Here is a 20206-nt window from a genome sequence, read left to right on the forward strand (position 1 = left end):
AAGAATGACAAAATTATCAAAAAGGAAACCATAGGATCAAATGTTGGATTTATAGGATGTAATGTGTCAAAATTACCAATATAATATGTGTAACTAACAAATTACCCTCGATAAACAAAAAATAACCAACACGATTCTATTTGGTTTCAGCGGCATTAAATGTAGAATCCGGGAAATATTTTATGCATATACATATAGGTGTATACAAATATGCATGAGATATATGATGTAGTGGTTACAGTTTATATAATACCCAATATAACCGGCTAATGTATATCGCAATTATTCCATAAGTTCTTGTACTTCTCCATCTAACCTTGACTAAGAATAATTCGGTAAATAGCATTTCTCCTTTTAGAAGAACCGAAGGTATACTAGAAAACTTAGTTAAATACAAATTTTAGTTGTTTCTGGTTGTTTACGGTGATATCTTTGTTGAAGTTGAAACATTAAATAGCAACTAATTATTACGCCGTTTCTCAAAATATTGGTTTATATTTTCCAGATGGTGAAGCTTGTCGTCTATGGCGTAGTGACTGGGAAAAGGAGTGTAATGGTGACTGAGTTTTAGTAGCAGACAAAGGTTTCGGCGTGATGCTCATAAAGAACGAGTCATTTGATATGTTAATAAGTATCGTACGTATGTGTTATGTGTTATAGGAGAGGAATCTGGTGGTTGTTAGCTATCAACTGCCGAGTGTACGCTGGTCCCAGCGGGTAGAAAGACACATCTAATAAGTGTTCAAACAACATCACATATTGCAGTCATATTGACTGTCCCGTATTGGTTCAGTTAACTTAATTTTTGTGTCACTGTCGGTGCACATAGCAATGTTACGTTTTAATAGCTGAGAGAAATCTATTGTTGGTAGAACGTATTATCATTGATGGGAGAAAGATGAATATGGAAAACATGCGATGATAGTAAGTTCATATTTAGTAATAACAAACATACGATTTACATGACATACAAAATTCCTGCAAGACTTATGAACGAAACCAGAATTTTTGTAGAATGAAGGTGTTGGAAGATATATTTAGCGTGGAGGAAATGATTATTTTGAACCGGGTTGCCCTAGAACTGGACTAGGCCAAGTGCTCATCCACAAATAATGGTGAAGATGATGAGAAACAAAGGAAAAGAGATCATAGTTGTCCAGGATGATGAGGATGAAATGGTTGATACTCTAGGATTTAATGGAGTCAACACAAAACATGTGAATTCCAACACAACTAAGAGTATTGAAACAATTTAATTATTGTTCACTTGATCAGGATAATCAATATTATGTTGGTTATGTTCTATATTTACCTAATAATGTCAAAGTGAATATGTACCCACTGGAGACGTAGGTTTGGACTTAATGGTTAGAACTCATGATGAAAACAGATCAACTAGCTTTGACGGTTTTGAAAAATTATATAGTGTATTGGAAGAAGATCATGGAGGATTGTTTAATGGCGTGTGGGAAAGGAACTTCAAGCAAATGAGGGAGAAACAATGGCAGAACAAGTTTTTTTAATTTATTTTGCATAAATGACTAATATCTTCGGATAGTGAGTGGTAGGTAAAATGGCATATAAAAGCATGGCGAGCCAAGCATATTTGATGTGAATCTCTTTGTAAGTGAGAGTCTTCTTATTCAATATTCTCAACACAGATGCAATACTAAATTTCTTTAACATATCAGATAATAAGCGTCAATAGGATTTCTCCAAAATAGATTCTTCATTTTTTGTTTTTGGAAACTTTGGGGTATTTTGCACAAGACAAGCTAGTAATGATATCATATTCTCGCAAAGAAAACCTGATAGGTTTCTCTGAATATAAGAATCACTACGCATACTTTTTCTTAACTTTAAGCTGTCAGAATATAAGATATCGCCCTACATGCCTAGAATGATATAAGCGAGTTCAAAGAATTTACTAAATGGTGAGTTTCTTTATAACATCGACCTTATCCTCTGCCCGTGCATTTAGAATATGACTGATCCTACCTTGTTTGTAGTATGGATTGACCTTTACACCAACCGGTTCTTCATCAACATAAAGAAGCCTCTCTAATAAATCAAGAATTTTTGTTTCTTCAGAAGATACATGGATGCATAAACTGATCCTACCTTGTTTGTAGTATGGATTAACATTTAGAATATGACTGATCCTACCTTGTTTGTAATATGGATTGACCTTTACGACAATTCCTCTGCAAAAAAAAAAAACAAAGGAATTTAAAACTACACAACAAAAGATAATATGAACTCGTGTATAGCATAATTTCTGAAATCCTATAAGGTTCCCTTAATATTTTCAAAAATTATTTTGTACACAATATCAATCATTTTTGCAACTTCAAAAACTTTACCGCCACTATTAGATTCAAGATTAGTCTTTTTAATAGAATAAAAACTAACTTAAGAGAAGAAAAATGGAAAATGAAGTATCGGTTATTTTGTGGATCAGTGGAAGAAAAATGGAAAATGAAGTATCGGTTATTTTGTGAATGTTAGGACTCGGATTAAACAGTTTCTAAATTTCATTTTTCACCAATCAGGCTTTTATAATTTTAATGGTTCTAAAGTTCTCAACGCCATTTTCTATTTCTCTTTTATTTTTATTGTAAAAATATTTTTTTCCTCTTCTCCACAATAACTAAAGTACTTATTCTACTTTATATTAATTTTATTATAAAATTTATTTAAAAAAATAATCATTTTTTTCATTTTATTTTGAGATCCATATTGTATAAATTTCGGTTTCATATATGTTTTTTCTTTATTATTTGCGAAATTGTGTATTTATAATGAAAACTTTAAAATATTATTTACTGTTTTTTTTTTTTTTGATTAATAATTTTTATTTTTGGTAAAATAATACTAACAATTTTAACAGCAAAATCTCTATAGCCAATAGTCTAAAGCAACAACCTAAAACGAAAGTTCTTACCAATCAAACCCTAAACTGCTTAAATGGGCTAACCCTGGTATCATCCCTAATCCTTGATTAAAATAGAGTTAACATAGGGCTGAGTTAAAATATAGCTGAGTTAAAATAGGGTTGGGTTTATATTAAACAAGAGAGGGTTAGGCCTTGGTCCTTGATTTAACTTCCCTACAAATTTGTTGCAGAAATGATTATGGTGTTCATCTAAAGTTGATATTATGTAAGAAGATGTGGAGATCGTGGTTGTAACAGCTGAGACCCTTAAAACAATTTTCACTTTCCATTTTAGGTAGAAAATAAATAAACTCATGTATTTTAATTATTTTTCTTTTAAAAATGAAACAAAAAGAAGTGGCAATATATGATTGGTTGAGTGACTTATGCTTCTTTTACATACTAAAACACATGTCACATGGCGAATCAAATAGTGACACATAAAATTTGTTTACAAAATTTTTAAAAATATAGCATGTTTTGATCTAAAATATCTTTTCAAATAACTGCAAAAAAAAAAATCTAAACCCTATTTCCTAACCATCATCACATGTTTAGCATTTCCTGCTATTTTTGATAAAACATTGTTATTTTAAAATCATATAATTTGGAAGCTAATGAAATTTACCTGTGCCGTCGTGCGTGCTTTAGCATGAGAGGTAATAGATAGGTTATTAATGGGAGGGGCAGGACAAGGGCAGATAATATGTGTTGCAGGAGATCTGATTTTAAATCTTCATTCACTATAATTTATGTTTCTAAAAGTAAAAGGCACGACAACTGCATATTTGATTATTTTTTTTGTCTTTTTGTGCAAAAGCAGTTCTCATGCGTCATGTTCTAGGCTTCGAATGGTAAAAGTAGTCAAGCGGGACAAATCATGCAGATCAAGCAGAACAAGTGCAGATCAAGCGGATCATGCAGGAAAAAAACATATCAAACCGCTCAAATAATTTATTATATCTTATGAATGAAAAAATCAGTTCAAAACTATAGATCATATATTAAAACAATGAAAATTACACCTAGATATCTAAACAAATATCTTAGATACTATAGGATCGGCCGAAATGTTTTATAAGATACTTATACTACTTTTATATTCTTTTTAGGTGATCAAGATTTTCTTAAGAAAATCGGTAGGTTACACTAATATTGAACTTTTGGTAAAATTTACCACCGGGAAACTCTCTACCAGTGGGTGTATGATATTTGAAACGGTAATTAGTCAAGAAAATTATTTGATCGTACAACTCAATAAATACACGTTCTCGGTTAAGATTTTGTTTAAAATTGCCTTCTCTCAATATATTTACAAAATTTCAATCATTTACCTATATGTTAACTATTTTAAAACATAAAAAAGTATTAACTACTTACCCTTGTTGATATTTATGTAGGAAAAATTATATCTTTTTCCTTTGAAAATGTTGTGTTTTGTCGGCGATTGAATGTCATGCTTATAATTGTAAAACAACACAAACAGTATTACTGTAAACTATAGTTTGAGCTAATCATTTTACAATATTTATAAAATCAGATAAATATACTTTAAAGGTAAGTGTTTGTAACAAAATTATTTATTATCAAAAAGAAAAAAAAGCAGATCAACACCACCAAATGTTAGCAGAGGAGATCTGTATGCAGATCTCCCATTTTTCCACAAAAAGACAAAAATATTGAATTGGATGCAGATCCTCCACTTAAACTGCTTTTGCAAACAGAAAAACGTGAATGGTGAATGTATTGCGGGAGAACTGCACGTGCAGGAGAACTGCACCTGTCCTGCCCTTCCATTCATAACCTTGCTTCGAATGGTAAGCAGATAAAAAATACGCAGATAAAATATACGTAGATTTAACTTAAAACGCAGATCAAGCAGAACAAATGCAGATCAAACAGATCATGCAGAACAAATGCAGATCTAACTTGTTAAACGAGTTTATCGAATTAGTGTATTTAACCAAATGTTTAAAATAATTTTTTAAATTAAATATCTAAAACGAAAATACAAATTCTTATCAATTTTTTTTATTAATTTAATAAATAGAAAGAAATTTTAAACATTATATAAAAGGTAAACACAATTACAAAAAAAAAAACTGTAAAACAATTATCATTCTAATAAATATATTGAAGCTTAAAAATTCTATAAAATTCATTAAAATGATAAAGAGTATTCCTTGTCCCTTTAATTATTTTTATAGTCCAAACTAAAATCTAATTAGGATCCAAAGACGTTAATTAGGGCTGGACATAAAATCTTTAACCTGAATTTCGAACCGAACCCGAACCAAAAAACTGACTCGTACCAAGTCCAAAATGTAAAAAGAAATACATAAACGGGTTTTGTAGGGTGTTATAAAACATATCTGAACCGAAAATGTTATTAAACATAACCCAAACGCGTGAAAAATATATGAAAAAACTGATCTGAATATCCAAATTTATAAAAAATATAAATATTTAAAAAATAAATATATACTTAAAATATTAAATTTCATATTTATTTTGAAATGATATCTATCAATAAATATTTAAAATTTAAATAAGTATCTTAAATACTTCATTCTGTGTAAATAACTATATATTTTCTGTTTTCTTTTAAATTTAAATTTTATTTTGGGTATATCCAAACCGATCTGATATAATCTGAATCCGAAAATTGGTTTTCATATCATTTTGCTCAACCATAAAACTAATATTATTTTATTTATGTTAATTATTGTCAATTATAAAAAATAAACTATAACATATATGTTTCTTTAACTAAACATTATATAATTCTTTAGTATAAGCATATATTCTTAGATTATATAAAAAATAATATGCATGACTATTTATTAATTAAAAACTATAAAATTGTGAATAGTAATCAACATATACATAAGTTTCTATTAAAATATTGATAGAACATATATTATATGCTTATAATGTTTTTAAAAATAAAATACTAATAAAACGAAAAGCTGTAACAATATATTAAATGTACTTTTGAAATGAAATATTATGTGATTTAAAAGTGAAAGAAACAAATTAAATGAATATATTTATTGGTAGCAGGAAAAGAAAAACAAAAACAAATTGTTCTCATCGGCCCTCGGCATGTTTTTGGTGTCTTTCTTTTCTCTCTTGCAGATCATTAAATCAATGATCAAATTTATTCTGCATGCAGATTTTTTTTATTTTATGATTTCCTTTTGTTCTTCGTTTTAAAAGTTGAATGGAGAAAAAAAATTGCAGGTCAATCTGCATTGATAATGGTCTAAATATCCACTTTTTAAAGAGGTTTACCCCTTGTCTCTCTCTTCTAACCAATAAAAGTATCAAATACAGTAGATTTAATTCTTTTTTTGTCAACATATAGTCGATTTAATTCAAAATATGTATGTATTTGGTATATTTTACACTTTTATTTTCAAAAAATAAAAATATATTTTTATTGTTATATATCTATGGGGATTTAATTTGTTAGCATTAGCGTAACTTAGAGTAATTAGAAGACTTTAGATTTCTTTCAAATCATGCGTAAGACTAATAAAATCATAACTCATTAGAAAGATGATTGCTTCATAGTACCAAACAAGAGAGAAGATGATTGCTTCTTCAGTTACAAAAAAAAAAAAGATGATCGCTTCTTGTTACTTTTTCTTTATAAGTCAAATTTCCCAAAATTTACTGTTCAAACAGATAAAAAGTTAGCAAACAGAGTAGAAGAGGGATGAAAGAATGAATGAGGATCGAAACTAATATGCCTTTTAAGATAAAACAGTTATAGAAAAACATGGGATCAATTAAATTAAAGCCTTGAAAATAGTAACCACATCCCGTAATATAAGGTTGTTTCAAAAAAAAAAAAATTAAACATATGTTTTAATTGATGTAAATTAAAATAAGATACCATCACTTTTATTGAATAAGTGCTAAACGAATACTCCCTCCGTTTTTCAATATAAGTCGTTTGAGAGAAACTTTTTTGTTTCAAATTATATGTCGTTTTCGGTTTTCTATGTAACATTTATTAATAATTAATGTTATCTGACCAATAATAATATATCTTCTATTTTTCTATTAGTTGAATTGTGGTTAGGTAAATAATTAATGATGTTTTTGTTTCGAAAATATAAGAAATTAATGTTTTTCTTAATCTATGTGCATAGATTTAAAACGACTTATATTAAAAAACGGAGGGAGTATATAGTTACCTATTTTTTTGTTAGTATCAGTTTATTAATGATGTAAAATGTGAATCATTTCAATAAATGATGTTAAGCAAAACGTAAATGTATCAAATCTTTAATCGATGTAAAATTTATATAATAACATCAGTGATATATCATGGATTTGACCCATTTTCATCTATGGTATATAAATGTTTTACTATTTATATATTATATATTCTATCATATTACGTATGTTTTCAAGTTCAGAAGTATCTTGGAATAAAGTGATGATTATGGAGCATTTAAGAGCTTAAAAGAGATTTCATCCGAGATGACCATTAGAGGTCGATACGAAGAAGAAGAAATCGATCGATGTACATCATGTACCATCGATCGATGACGAGACGCGAAACTTGGTTTCAGCCGACTTTCAACCCAAGGTTTCACCAAATTACAAGATTACCCCTGACGAGTTTTTAACCTAATAGTTATATACTTGCGTAAGTGTTAGGAGGCAAGGAGAGCTTTCTTTGAGAGAGAGTTTTCAGCCACCATTGTATTCTTATTTTTCAGAGGAGAGATGATCATAGAGAGATTTGTGATTGAAACTCCATTGATTCATCTATTCTATTTTATTTATCCATATCTTGTGTTATGAATTGCTTAGCTATGTATGAGTAGTTTACTTGTTAGATTCATGGTTCAAATAGGTTAGAGGGATTAGCCCCAACTATAGATTTGCTAAGTTGTGATATTTATTGATTGATTGTTCTTATTGCTTGTTTTAGTCTTGCTAACTAGAACATGAACCTAGGAATTAGCATGTGTCAAGCATCCTTGATCATCTTGTCCTGAATCTAATCTGTCAAGGTAGGACTACTCGAGAGAGCTAACCGCTGATCTAGGAGACTAGTGATGAGCATTATCAACCCACGCCTAAGGCTTAGCTAGAAGCATCGATCGATATTGTCTTCTGACAATCGATCGATATTTGTGAAAAGTGTATCAATCGATATCCTTATAGGATCATCGATCGACACTTTCTTGTAATCAAAAGTCGACAGTTGAGATCCAAGATCTAGTTAGTTAACCAGTGAAAATTGCCATCGCTGATCACTGTGACTAAGGAGTTGATCTCTAATATATCATGCGTGCAACTGTTAGGCATCTATAGGATTATAATCTCCAATACCTGAATAGAAACCATGCATCTAATATCTTCCAATAAGTTACACCCCCAATCATCTCGTTAGTCGAGCAATAGACTTGCTCAATTAGGATTGAATTTAATTTAAAACCCATAAAATAACAAACACCTAGAATTAATAACCTTACTAGATTTAGTAGGATCCCTAGATCCTTGTGGATTCGATCCGTAAGTAATGCAACTGAACCTCTTATTTGAGAGAGTAATTCACTCATTAGGATAATTTGAGTGGTATCAATCAGTTATGTTAAAATGATATAAATTATAAGAAATTATATCAATTTGGTAAACTGATGTTAAAATTAATTACTATTAACATCAATTATTACAATCGATTCTATATTATAAATATTTGTATTATTAATAAATAAGTAATTTAAAATACTATCATTTATTTTTGTGATTCCATTTAAGTGATACAATTCAATACTCTTTTTGTAGTGAAAAGTTAAAGAGAAAATAAAGTAATAGAAAAAGAAAAGAACTTAAACACATGGCAACTTTTTTTTCTCAACTCAAAACAAGAAGAAAAAGTATAAACCATTTTTCAATTTTTGAATATTTATGGGGGAAAAAGTAAGTAGAATAGATTTCACTTGATTGGTTTAATGGTAGCAGAAGTGAAAGTAATTTTTGCTCCATAAATATATCGTTATATGTGACACACAGAGGCTACGACTGTTTTACACATCTAGAAATATATCTAAGAGGAAAACATATTTACTTTGATTTCTGCTAGTATTTGGTTGTCATTATTAAAATATAGTAAAATTGTTTATTTCTTCTCTCTCGGTTTATCCACATGTATTGCGCTGATTTAATATTTTTTTTTATTATATTATTTTTATTTTTATTTTGTCTTACATTTTTTGTCACCAATCACACACATAGTGAGAGGAAAAGTAAAATAATTGATGTTAAGAGTTTTCAAGGCTCCTAATCAAATGTTATAGTATAAAAGATTGTCGAACCAATCCTAGGTGATTCTAAAGTAAAGGGAATGCAAGTTCATGCTTAAGCTAAGTGCAATCCGGTTTTAAAGATGGTATGAACTAAGAACTAATAAGCTAATGCAATAAAGTAATGATTTTTTTCTTTCTCAATACAAAGCAAGAGGACTCATGGGGCTAGGGATTTGATCTTGGATGATGTAGATCCAATCTAAGGGTGGCAAACTATCAATCAAACATTTTCCTTATGCCTAAACACTAAGCTAAACAAGCTCTATCCCTAGATGAATGTTCTTTTGCTAAAGCAACTCAAGCATCTAATCCCTTAGGTTGAATGTTACTAAAGCAAACATGGAGAACAAGTCTAATAGCAATCTTAACTCCTTTAGCAACTAATCCCTTAGGTAAAGCAAGCTAAAAGCATTGAAGAGTTGGTTTAGGCATTTCATCATACACCTTGTGGGTAGGAAATGCCTAGAGATCTATTTTAGTATGATCAAGACTAAAATAGCATTGAGAACCCTCAACAAGCAAGGAAACAAGTGGATCTAACACTAAATACCCTAGATCTTCTCTAATCACCCTTAATCACCCTAGCCCATGAATCCAAGATTAGTCTACTCACTAATAGACATGAATAACTCCAAAACCATGGATGATTCAAGGTTAAACATGATTAGAGAGCAAGATAATCAAGCAAAGATAAGAAATTATGATCAAGATTAGATCTTTCACCAAAAAATGGCTTTTGATTAGATAGAAAACAAGATAACCCCTAAAATTAGGTCTAAAAAGTATTTATAGTGGTCTAAAAACGAGCTGGGTCGACCCAACAAGTCTGGGTTGATCCAAGATAATTTGGGTAAAAAGTTGGTAAAAACAGAAGTGCAGATTTTTCTAAGTGTCGCAGCTGGCTTTTGACATGTCATTTGGCCGCTGCAACAAGTACATATGGGGTAGGGGCGTGTGCATTTTCCCAGCTGTTTGGCTTGGCCGCTGCAGTTGGCCGCGGACAGTTGGGACCTTGTCTTGTGAACCAAAATCACCATTCTTGTCTCTAAACCATCTCCAAAGGTTCCAAACTCACCAAATAGCATCTCCATCACCTAATAGAGACAAATGTCTATGCAATGCACCTATATCTACTCTAAATGCATCTAAATTGACAGATTGAGAACTAAAATGATTGCTAAAACTATGAAAAAACACAAGATATCAACTCCCCCAAACTAGAACTTTACTTGTCCACAAGTAAACTTTCAAGGTCTATTAGAAGAAAAGTTTGAAAATGGGAACTCATAACCAAAAGACACACTTTCTAACCTTCAATGTAACATCCTAAAGAAAACATATCAAATAGCATGAGCAACTTCCTTAGTATACTCTAGCTTCTCTAGGCCTATCCATACTCTTTTGCCTCTACTCAAGTTGCAATACTCTTTACCAACAAGTTCCTTCAATCAGCTCTCACATTGATTCACACACACACACAAGGTGAACTCTCACAAATGGGCACATGATCTCAATCATTTGGCTAGGTAAGCAATGGTCTAATATGAATGAAGAGATGGGTTCAAATGTTTTTATTTAAGGGTGGTTATCACTCAAAACAAGGAGCTTGATCATTATGCAAAATTTATCTAAGATTAGAAGCAACTCATGCATACATAGATTCATTCTCATCATTCTACCTCCTTTTGTTATAAGTGATCACAAGTTCTACCCTCTTTATCATCATCTCAAAATCAATCTAAACCCCTCACATCACTCACCCAATGAACAACTCTTTTTTTCTTTTGACTCAACTGCTAGGGATTTTAATTCACTTTCTACAAGCTCTAACTCTTTTTCATTTCCTTCCCCAACTTCTCTTTGATTCTTTTTCTTTTTTTTTCTCTTTTTTTTTTTAAGGGGAAGGTCCTTTGTTGCAAAATCAAGAGCTTCTTATTTTCTTTTTATCCCTAGAGTATTCTTTTCTATTCATACTCTTTTGCTCATCTCTCATCTTTCTCACTCTCCAAACCCAAGATATGAAATGTAGAACACACAAACCCCTCTCACCATCCCCAAATGCTAACTCATTGTGCTAGCAAGAGATGAGAATCAACCTATGTCACCTCCAATACTCTCAAGATTTTGCACATGACAAGCTATCAAAAGAGGCCTCACTCATGCAATTCAATATTTGGTCTCAAAGAATGGTTAGGGTTTTAGGGTAAGGAGTGCCATTTGGGTTAACAAAGATAGGTATGAAGGAATAAGATAACCCAAATGTGTATGAGATCCATGATCAAGTATGCAAATGCCCATATGCAAGAGAGATTAATTTCATTCAAGCCAAGTTCAGTTTGGAGCTGATTTTAAGAACAATGTCAATATCAAGCAAACAAACAAGTTTAAGAAGAGTTTTCAAGACTCGAAGCATGCAAGCTTTCAAGAGATGCTTAAGCTACTTGATATGTTTAGCTAGGATGTCAAATTGAGTTCTAGACATGTGTTCTTTACAAGGTTTCTCCTAATGCATCAATGCAATCTAAATGCTTCTAGACTCAATTCTAAAGATGCAAATGATGCAACTAAATGCTTATTTTTGTGATTTTTGAAATTTTTCAATTTTTGTGGATTTTCTATGCAAATAATTATGTACAATGCAAGACTCAATGCAATATCATCAAAGAAAACATGATCAAATACCTGGTATCTCCCCCAAACTTAGTTCACACAGTCTCTGTGTTGGTAAGTTGAAAGAGATACCCAAAAAAAAGAATAAATGCAAAGAAAAACTGGTATATACAATGGAAAGGTTGGAGTGGTACCTCAAGCGGAGAGTGGAGGAGGAGGATCCTTCCCACTATCAAGAGTGATGGTGAGGATTTGAGAGAGAAGCTCTTGAAGCTTGATTGGATCATTTTGGAGCTGAGGAGTGATGATGGCCCTTGCACTTGAGAATGGCTTAGACCTTCCCTTACACTTGATTTTGTACTCAATGACCCCATCCTTAAGCTTCATTGGGTGGAGAGTAAGAGTGTGAGGAGTCTTATCAAGAGGTGGAGGATGAGGTTCTTTCACAATCTTCTTCTTGTCATGAGCAGCCTTTGTGGCTCTACTCACCTCCTTCTTTTTAGCACTTTCCAAGTGCTCATCACACAGCTCTTTAGAGGACTCTCCAGCAAGACCTTCTTTCTTAATACTAACCCCTTCAGCCTTGGTCTTTTCAATGGAGGATGCTCCACAAGTGATTGTTCCACAATACTCATCATTCATCTTTGGGGATTGTAGTGGATAGGAGACAGCCTTGTTCACATTTAGGAGTGTGACCTTCTTGTTGGCAAAGTCTATGCAAGCTCCCACTGTTGTAAGGAATGGAGTGTCAAGGATCAATGGGACTCTCTTCTCAGTTGCCATCTTCAGAACAGTGAGGTCTATAGGAATGGTGCATTCTCCAATCTTCAAAGGGAAATCCTTGATGAGACCAATAGGAGTTGTAGAAGAGGAATCTCCAAACTGTAGGGAAGATGTGTTTGGCTCCATGCTCTCAATCCCTAGACTCTTCATCATCTCCATTGAGATCACATTCACACTTGCACCAGAATCAACAAGAGCATCATCAAAAGTGAGCTTACCAAGGTAGCAAGGCAAGGTGAACATCCCTTGAAACTCAAGCTTAGGGAGGGACTTTGGAGGGATTGGTGGATCAATTTTCATAATGGAGATGTCCAAAAGCTCGGCCACTTCAGCTTGGTGGTCTATAATGTCCTTGATGAGCATCATCTGGACATGAGCTTCACGCATACCCGAGATTTCTGGAAGTCGGATCTCAACATCACTAAGATCTTTCCTGAACTTGGAGAGCACCTTCTTCTGTGCTTTGGTGAGAACTCTTTGGGGGAAATGGAGCTTATCATAGGGTGATGGCTCAACCTCAGTGGCTTCCTCTTGCTTAACCTTTTTTAGCTTGTTGTCAGCTCTCTCCTCAACTTGTTTCGCAGCCTTGTGCTCAACTCTTTGCAGATTCGTTGCTTCAACCTTCCTAGCAGCGTCCTTCACAATTTGTGCTTCAGCTGTGGCCACAACAAATCTCTCAACTTCTCCAAATTCAGTTCCAAATACCAGTCTTTCAATCTCATCCTCCTCTTTCTTATGATTACTCAGCTCAATCTCTGGAGAAGTAGTGGAGAAAACAACATTGCAAGACTCCTTGGGGTTCTTTTCTGGTTTCCCTGGTAGAGACCCCATTGGCTGCTTGGAGGATGAAGGCATAGAAGCAACTTGACTCTCCAAAGCTTTGAGATGAGAGGCAAGTTGCATGTACTTGTTGTTGAGGTCAGAATAGTTCCCATCAATCTTTGCATGGATGTTCTTGAACTCATAAATCATGTTCTTCTCATTTCTGGCCTGAAATTCTAAGAGTTGCTTGAACATAGAATCCACACTTGAATCTGGAGCTTGAGCTTGAGAAGAGCTTCCTTGAGTCTGAGGAGACTGATTGGCTTGGTAACCTCCTTGCTGATTATTGTAGAGTGGTCTTTGCTGGTAGTTGTTTTGGTACTGAAAGTTGGGCTCTTTCTTGTACCATGTGCCATTAGCATTGATGAAGCACAACTCCTCTTGGCCTTCTAAACCATCAACCTCATTGATCACTGGAGGTGCCTCTTGTTTCTGATCACCAACAAAGTTCATCTTCTCTTGCTTAGCTTTTTCTGCAAGAAGTAGATCCAACTTGGCTTGGAGAGACTTCAGCTCTTTCCTGGTGTGCTGATCATCACCTATGTTGCTTCTATCATACTCCTCACTGTAGACTGAGTCACTCTTAGCCATGTTCTCCACCAGCTCTTCTGCATCCTCTTCAGTTCTACCCAAGAAGAAACCATTGCTGGCTGTGTCTAATCTGCTCCTGAACTCTGGAAGAGCACCTCTGTAGAAGGTACTGAGCAAACTCTCCTTGGTGAAGCCATGATGTGGGCACTGAGACCAATAGCCCTTGAACCTCTTCCAAACTTCACTAAAGCCCTCTAGGTTCTTCTGCTGAAAGCTAGAGATCTCATTCCTGATCTTGGCCGTCCTTGAGATAGAGAAAAACTTCTCTAGGAATACCCTCTTGCACTCATTCCAAGTTGTGATAGAGTCACTTGGAAGAGCCTTCTCCCACTGATGTGCTTTGTCACCCAAAGAAAAAGGGAACAGCTTGAGCTTCAATGCATCTTCAGAAACACCATTGGTCTTGGATAAGCCACAATACTTATCAAACTTGTCCAAGTGATCAAATGGATCTTCAGCAGCAAGGCCATGATACTTGTTGTTCTCTATGGTGTTGAGTAGTCCTGACTTGATCTCAAAGTTGTTGTTCTCCACAGCTGGTGCTCTGATTCCCAACCTATGACCATGAATGTGAGGTTGATCATAGGCTCCAATGGCTCTAGCTTGGCGTTGTGGATGCTGTGGCCTAAGGTTTGCAGCTCCTTGGGCCACTCCATCATGAGGCTGATTCTGATTGTGCTCCATTTCAAACCCCAATCTCTGAAAGTGAGCCTGTTGCTCTTCTTCTCTTCTCTTTCTTGCTATCTCCCTCTCAAGTGCTCTAATGTCTTCAACTCTTGGAACTAGGCTTGATGAACCTCTGCTCCTCAAGTTCATACACCTGAAATGCAAAGAGAGAGAGGAAGAAAGAGAACCAGTAACAAAATAAAAGAAAAAAGTGACTTAGTCTCAAGCAAGTGACTAAATCCCAATGTCACAATCAACCTAGAACTTGGCAACGGCGCCAATTTGATGTTAGGAGTTTTCAAGGCTCCTAATCAAATGTTATAGTATAAAAGATTGTCGAACCAATCCTAGGTGATTCTAAAGCAAAGGGAATGCAAGTTCATGCTTAAGCTAAGTGCAATCCGGTTTTAAAGATGGTACGAACTAAGAACTAATAAGCTAATGCAATAAAGTAATGATTTTTTTTCTTTCTCAATACAAAGCAAGAGGACTCATGGGGCTAGGCATTTGATCTTGGATGATGTAGATCTAATCTAAGGGTGGCAAGCTATCAATCAAACATTTTTCTTATGCCTAAACACTAAGCTAAACAAGCTCTATCCCTAGATGAATGTTCTTTTGCTAAAGCAACTCAAGCATCTAATCCCTTAGGTTGAATGTTACTAAAGCAAACATGGAGAACAAGTCTAATAGCAATCTTAACTCCTTTAGCAACTAATCCCTTAGGTAAAGCAAGCTAAAAGCATTGAAGAGTTGGTTTAGGCATTTCATCATACACCTTGTGGGTAGAAAATGCCTAAAGATCTATTTTAGTATGATCAAGACTAAAATAGCAATGAGAACCCTCAACAAGCAAGGAAACAAGTGGATCTAACACTAAACACCCTAGATCTTCTCTAATCACCCTTAATCACCCTAGCCCATGAATCCAAGATTAGTCTACTCACTAATAGACATGAATAACTCCAAAACCATGGATGATTCAAGGTTAAACATGATTAGAGAGCAAGATAATCAAGCAAAGATAAGAAATTATGATCAAGATTAGATCTTTCACCCAAAAATGGTTTTTGATTAGATATAAAACAAGATAACCCCTAAAATTAGGTCTAAAAAGTATTTATAGTGGTCTAAAAACGAGCTGGATCGACCCAACAAGCCTGGGTTGATCCAAGATAATTTGGGTAAAAAGTTGGTAAAAACAGAAGTGCAGATTTTTCTAAGTGTCGCAGCTGGCTTTTGACATGTCATTTGGCCGCTGCAACAAGTACATATGGGGCAGGGACGTGTGCATTTTCCCAGCTGTTTGGCTTGGCCGCTGCAGTTGGCCGCTGGGACAGTTGGGACTTTGTCTTGTGAACCAAAATCACCATTCTTGTCTCTAAACCATCTCCAAAGGTTCCAAACTCACCAAATAGCATCTCCATCACCTAATAGAGACAAATGTCTATGCAATGCACCTATATCTACTCTAAATGCATCTAAATGGATAAATTGAGAACTAAAATGATTGCTAAAACTATGCAAAAACACAAGATATCAATAATATGTAACGTAAAATGGTGAAATACAAATAAATAAATAAAATATTATACATTGACAAAAAAATAATAAAGAGAGAAAAAATAGGAGAAATTGCGTAACTGTTTCTTTTGTTAAGACAAATGAGATTTTTTTTAACTTTTCAAGGTATATTCAGCTGAAAGTAACTTTAATATATTTGGTAAATATATTTTTACTGTATTTAACATGCAAATGAGATGGTTACCCTATTCTACAAGAGCTTGAATAATATCTGCATGGTGGATGGTTCATGTACTTCAACAGCATAGTTTAATTGTTGTGGATGAGTTAGGAATGATAATTTGAAAAATATTTAACTTGGGCATGCATAACTTAAGACGGAGAGAACTGCCTTACATTCAGAACTGGAAGTACTATGATGTACAATAGAGAGGATGCTACAACATTCAACATGTTAGAGCTTTAAGATGAATTGCAAGGATATGATTGTGATGATAAAGGAGCTTCAAGCATGGCCAAGTTTTGCGACAAAATTGGAGGCGATAAAAATGATGCAAATATGTTTTCCAAACATCACGATATCTCATATCCCGAGAGCGAAAAATGAAATTTTGAACTATTTAGCTAAGACTGCGAGAGCTTTGATACATTAGTTGTCCTATTCTGGGTGGTTACCCGGAATACTTCAAGTTTGAGTAATAAAATAACGGTTCGTTGTAAAAAAATGATTAAGCAGAATATAGAGTTAAATAAATTTACTCCAATTATTTACTCTAAAAATGTCATTTAATCGTACCTACAAAGTCACAACCGTAACATGTTTTAGTCTTTTTATTTCAGAACATTAATGTTAGTTTTGATTTATCGGGTGATGGCTTTTTTATATTTTAATGATGTTTTGTAATATTCAATTTTTGAAAAAAAAAACTATAATAAAAGGTTGGGTGTTGAGTGATGTCAGTAACAATGTTGGTGTTAACAAAATGAAGCATAAAGAAAAATTTTATAATCTTTTGATATTCGTCTTATACATTATTATTAGTTTTGTTTTAACTTTATTTTTAGATTTTAAAGCAGTCTTGGGTTGTTGTGATTTACATATTTTATTAGATATTTGTTTGAAAGTAATAAAATAATGACAAAAAGTAATGAAAAAATAATTCATATTTACTGTGTTGTTATTCTAAATATTTTTTTCAATAAATATAATATTTTTTTTAAAATACGATAAATCTTGTATATATTTATCTAGTAAAATATATAATTATAAATATTTTGAAGATTATCATTACTTAGAGTTACATTTTTATAAAACTAAAAAATATTTTTAATATCTATAATATTATTTGAGAAGTCAGTTTATTACGTGTCGCGCTCACGTCAATTCTCACAATAGATCTTATACATTGTAACCTTAATGAATTAATAATATTTGTTACTGTTATAAAAATTTCTATTTAACTTTTATTAATAACTTTTTTCTTAAATAAAAAGGAAAATATCATTATATTTTGAAAATATCTATTATCTATTTTTATTTTCTTTCATTATATATAAATATATATATATATATAGTATCGGTAATATCTTAAAAGTAAAAATACATAGTAATTTTTTGTATTTAAAACATGTAGTTTGACAATAAGGAATTTCCTTTTATGTAAAACTCAATGTCATAAACTATTTTACTAATTGCCATTACTAATATTATCTATTTATATTTATCTTTTCATTTTATCAATATTATTAAATAAAATCATATCAATATTATAAAATAATTTAGTATCAAAACTAATATCTTCAAAATAAGAGAATAGTGATTTTTAATATTTAAAACATGTGATTTAAAAATAAGGAATTTTCTTTTATATAAATCTCAATTTAATAAAAATTCAATTTAGTTACCAAATCAGTATTTACTTTAATACACTAAATAAAATTATTTTTTCATAATTATAAATTTGTAAAATAAAATTTATTTTTTGGATAATTAATCAATCTTTTATTTTAAACAAATTCTCGCATAATTTTATTCAATTTTTTCTGTTTCTAATTACAGATTGTCAAGCCTAATACAACATGAATGTTTCAATATCTATACAAATAAATAAGTAATTATCTCAAATCCAATTCCATTAACAAATTGTTTTTTTGTGAATGCGGTATTTGATAAAAAGTAATTTGGTTAATATTATGTTCCAAAACTCTAATAATCGATGTGTTTTAAAAGATTGCAAAGTTTTTTCACTTATACAACTTCTGATATCAACACTTCAAAAATTTTCTCAAAAATTTAAGTCAGAAAAATATATCGATTTATAAATACATATTTAGAAATTTATGAAAATAAACTGAACTAAATGAAACTATAAATAATCTGATTTAATATAATTAAAATTCAGTTGGACAATAGGTACCAACTCATTATACCAAAAAATAACTTAACCGATCCAAATTATTATACCCTAAATCATATATTTAATTAAGATAACGAAATAATGATTTTAAAATAATATTATATTTGTCTTTCTATTGTATAAACTACAAGACAATTTAAAACTTATCAATAAATAGAAGTAATAAGTTAATCAATTATAATTATTTTATTATTTTTAAAATGATTTTTTTCCAAAAATTACCTTGTAAAAAATTTAAAGATAAAACAAGAATATAATATTGGTTTTTTTTTTGGTCAAAGAATTTAATATTGCTTATATTTACGAAAAACACTGTATACTATGTTTACGGCCAAAAAAAAGAAAAAAATATCAACTCGAGGAGGTAAAGTGTTGGGTCCCAAAAAAAAAGAAAAGGTAAAGTGAGAAAATAAATCTGACTTTACATAGAAAGACGAAAGTGCGAAAACCTTTTCAACATCAATCTTCTTCCTTCTCTCGAAGCCAAAACCATGGCGCTACTACTATGGCAAACTCTAAAAGAAGCGATACATGCTTACACAGGTCTCTCCCCGGTGGTCTTCTTCACCGCCCTCGCTCTCGCCTTCTCCATTTACCAAGTCGTCTCAGGCTGGTTCGCTTCGCCTTTCGATGATGTTCGCCGACATCAGAGGGCTAGATCCTCGGCTGCAGAGGAAGCACCTCCGATTCCTCAGCCTGTTCAGGTCGGCGAGATCACAGAGGAGGAGCTTAAGCAGTACGATGGCTCCGATCCTCAAAAGCCCCTTCTTATGGCCATCAAACATCAGATCTATGACGTAACTCAAAGCAGGTCACTTTCTTTAAATTTCACTAATGAACACAAACATTACCTTTCTCCTTTCTGTAAGAACTTGGACTTGCATACATTTAAACCCTAAAGTTGTTCACTTTGAAGATTTGTTTCGTTAGTAAAGATTTATCCTTTTTCTAAATTCTTATTGTTGTTTTTGCGTAGAGTACTGTTGTTGATGTCTGTGTTGGTTTATAGGATGTTCTATGGACCAGGAGGGCCATATGCTTTGTTTGCAGGGAAAGACGCAAGCCGAGCGCTTGCAAAGATGTCGTTTGAGGAGAAAGATCTGACTTGGGATATCTCTGGTCTTGGTCCCTTTGAGCTTGAAGCTCTTCAGGACTGGGAGTACAAGTTCAAGAGCAAGTATGCCACTGTTGGCACTGTCAAAGTGACCGTTTCAGAAGCTGAAACTGCATCTGTGTCTGAACCCGCAGAGACTGATGACGGAGACGCTCATGTAATCAAGCAAGAACCGACAGTTGTTGATAAGAATCTTGAGACTCCTGCTGAGAGTGATGTGAAGAACGAGTAGATTCTGTTTCCGTGATTTACTCTGATGATGTTGAAGTTTCAATGATATAATCTTTGTTTCATTACCTCAAAAACCGAGTTTGCTGGTTAATAAAGTATTTATAAAATGCTCGATCACATAGTGTTTGAATATTGCATTGCAAAATTACAAGGTGGTGGACATATATGCTTTGTTTGCAGG

General features: G+C 32.6%; 1 protein-coding gene and 1 non-coding gene across 2 annotated transcripts; both read left to right on the top strand.

The window, feature by feature from the left end:
* The first annotated feature begins 14203 nt into the window (after positions 1-14203).
* LOC117129393 lies at positions 14204-14310 on the top strand. The gene has a single exon (XR_004453042.1). It is a non-coding gene; the product is annotated as a small nucleolar RNA R71 (small nucleolar RNA).
* Positions 14311-19033: 4723 nt separating this feature from the next.
* On the top strand, positions 19034-20155 carry LOC103832543 (membrane steroid-binding protein 1). Its single transcript, XM_009108567.2, has 2 exons — positions 19034-19491; positions 19690-20155. Exons 1-2 carry the CDS (start codon positions 19172-19174, stop codon positions 20024-20026), a joined length of 657 nt encoding a protein of 218 aa, XP_009106815.1. The 5' UTR covers positions 19034-19171; the 3' UTR covers positions 20027-20155.
* The last annotated feature ends 51 nt before the right edge of the window (positions 20156-20206 follow it).

Source organism: Brassica rapa, chromosome A10 (assembly GCF_000309985.2).
Source record: "Brassica rapa cultivar Chiifu-401-42 chromosome A10, CAAS_Brap_v3.01, whole genome shotgun sequence".
In the NCBI taxonomy this organism is placed as follows: Eukaryota; Viridiplantae; Streptophyta; class Magnoliopsida; order Brassicales; family Brassicaceae; genus Brassica; species Brassica rapa.

Coding starts and splice junctions, on each gene's coding strand:
- LOC103832543 (XM_009108567.2), top strand. CDS start 19,172: ATGGCGCTACTACTATGGCAAACTCTAAAAGAAGCGATACATGCTTAC. Junction 19,492..19,689: donor TATGACGTAACTCAAAGCAG/GTCACTTTCTTT, acceptor GTTGGTTTATAG/GATGTTCTATGGACCAGGAG.